This window comes from Hesperophylax consimilis, chromosome 20 (assembly GCF_061612785.1).
Source record: "Hesperophylax consimilis isolate HC1 chromosome 20, BYU_Hcon_1.0, whole genome shotgun sequence".
Classification (NCBI taxonomy): domain Eukaryota; kingdom Metazoa; phylum Arthropoda; class Insecta; order Trichoptera; family Limnephilidae; genus Hesperophylax; species Hesperophylax consimilis.
The window spans coordinates 1661691-1663876 of NC_142855.1; the positions used below are offsets into that span (position 1 = coordinate 1661691).

Sequence of the window (2186 nt, forward strand, 5' to 3'; positions counted from 1 at the left end):
GTTTTAACACTATCTTGCCTACCTTACGCCAATCGGTACACCTGCATTAGGGAATCCATTTGACTTGTGAAACCTTCGGACTGTCAGGACTGTCATTTGACGTCTACGTATTTCAGGTTTCTATTTTGAAGTCATTTATTAGAATAATCACTAAGTATAATATGGTTTATCGAAATTTGTTTCCAAGTAGAATGGCGGATCCAATATTTGTTTATTTATTTTATTTTTATTAATTTAACGCCCAGAGAGCTTTTACATGTAGGTGGTACAATTTTAATGACAGACAGTTTTGAAACATGAGAAAGAAATAATAAAAATAAAATTACATTAAAATATAATATATGCAAGAAACAAAATTAAAAATAACAAGAACATAATTTAAAAAATACAGCGATTTGACTGGTTTACAAAAATATAACTTCCATTTAGGAATAGTGTTGAAATAAGTCTTTTACGTGATCCACAAAATTTGCATAGTTAATATTAAATATATCGACATCACCTAAGTATTGGTTTCCCATAGTGTGAAACCGCTGTATTAGGGAGTTCGCAATGTAATTGCGTTTATGTGTGTTGCAGTGGAACAATATGCGGTAATACCGAATTATACAGGTTAATATAGATATATAGTGGAAGACAGTGTCAAATTACTATTGTCTTGATAGATTGAAAATTATATGGTTATTTCAATAATTTGATATGAATTTGACTTCATTGGTTTGACAGAATATTCCAACCGAAATAAATTAGAGTTTCTTTAAAACAACGTTCTTTTTTGTGCAATTTCAGCATTTTTTGGACGATTTCCATAACGCTACCACAGTGGTATCATGGATCTACTCAATCCACATACTGTTTTCATCAAGATGGAACCAGGGCCCCAGGAAGAAGACCTAGGTAAAAAGCCTCATACGGATGTAGACTAGATGTAGATAATAACTCGGCGTCATTGAATATATTAATACTACTGTGTATTGTTGTTTTGTTTTTCCAGGTAGCATTAATGTGGATACTATTACCATCAAGGCGGAACAAGAACCCCAAGAAGAAGGTGGAAGAGGAATCTCTTATATCACAGTTAACATAGACACGTTGAATGTTAAAAAGGAATGCTTCAAAGACTATGAAAAAAATACCCGAACTGCAGGTTAACCGATATTTTGTTGTTAGAATTGAAAATTCATGCTCTCCTAATTTTTATGTTTTGTTATGAATTAACTGTGCTTACATTTTTTACCTTTTCCGTAATCTTTTTCAGATTTATCGACAGATCTGGAGACGTATCCTGGAGAAGAACGATTCTCTTGTAGTTATTGTAACCATTTCTGTTATCATAAGTCAAACTTAGATCAGCATTTGCGCACCCATACTGGACAAAAACCTTTTTTATGTTCCAACTGCAAACAATCATTTTCTCGAAAGGAACATTTGACGAGACACATGCTGAATCACAGTGGTAAAAATCCGGACTATAACTATTTATATTCTCAAAAGGGGAATTCGCGGAAACATATGCCGACTCACAGTGCAGAAAAACTCTTTTCATGTTCTGATTGCAGCTATAAATTTTCTCAAAAAGGATCTTTGAAGAGACACATGCTGATTCACAGTGGAGAAAAGCCCTTTTCGTGTTCCCACTGCAAAAAATCTTTTTCTCAAAAGGGACAATTGCCGAGACATATGATGATTCACAGTGGGGAAAAACCCTTTTCCTGTTCTGACTGCAACTATTCATGTTCTCGAAGGGGAAGTTTGGAGAGACATATGCCGATTCATAGTGGAGTGAAACCCTTTTCATGTCTTGACTGCAACTATTCATCTTACCAAAAGGGAAATTTGACGAGACACATGTTGTCTCATGGCGGAGAAAAATATTTTTTATGTTCCGACTGCAACTACTCATTTTCTCGGAAGAGACATTTGACGGCACACATGCTCACGCACAGTATTTAGATTAAACAGTAATTGGTTATATACAGTGGTATACTTAAAACACTGTTGAGTAGAGGAGATAATCTGATTTTAGTCTTTGTATGTGCATATACAATGTAAATTTACGTTTTTAAATGTAAATTAATTAAATGTAATGTTAAATAAATAAAATATTTAAAAAATTTAGAAGGAGAGAGAGAAGAGAAAATCGTTTATTGCGAGATTGTACTTTTTCCTATTCAGCAATCTGATTA

The 2186-nt window shown here is 33.5% G+C and overlaps 1 protein-coding gene across 1 annotated transcript; it reads left to right on the top strand.

Annotated features, from left to right (window-relative positions):
* LOC149413891 (uncharacterized) lies at positions 1-1588 on the top strand. The gene is made up of 5 exons (XM_089643908.1): positions 1-116; positions 790-897; positions 995-1147; positions 1259-1456; positions 1560-1588. The coding sequence occupies exons 2-5, from the start codon at positions 831-833 to the stop codon at positions 1586-1588; spliced, it is 447 nt and encodes a 148-aa protein (XP_089500034.1). The 5' UTR covers positions 1-116; positions 790-830.
* Positions 1589-2186: the final 598 nt, after the last annotated feature.

Coding starts and splice junctions, on each gene's coding strand:
- LOC149413891 (XM_089643908.1), top strand. CDS start 831: ATGGATCTACTCAATCCACATACTGTTTTCATCAAGATGGAACCAGGG. Junction 898..994: donor GCCCCAGGAAGAAGACCTAG/GTAAAAAGCCTC, acceptor TTGTTTTTCCAG/GTAGCATTAATGTGGATACT. Junction 1,457..1,559: donor ACACATGCTGAATCACAGTG/GTAAAAATCCGG, acceptor TTCTGATTGCAG/CTATAAATTTTCTCAAAAAG.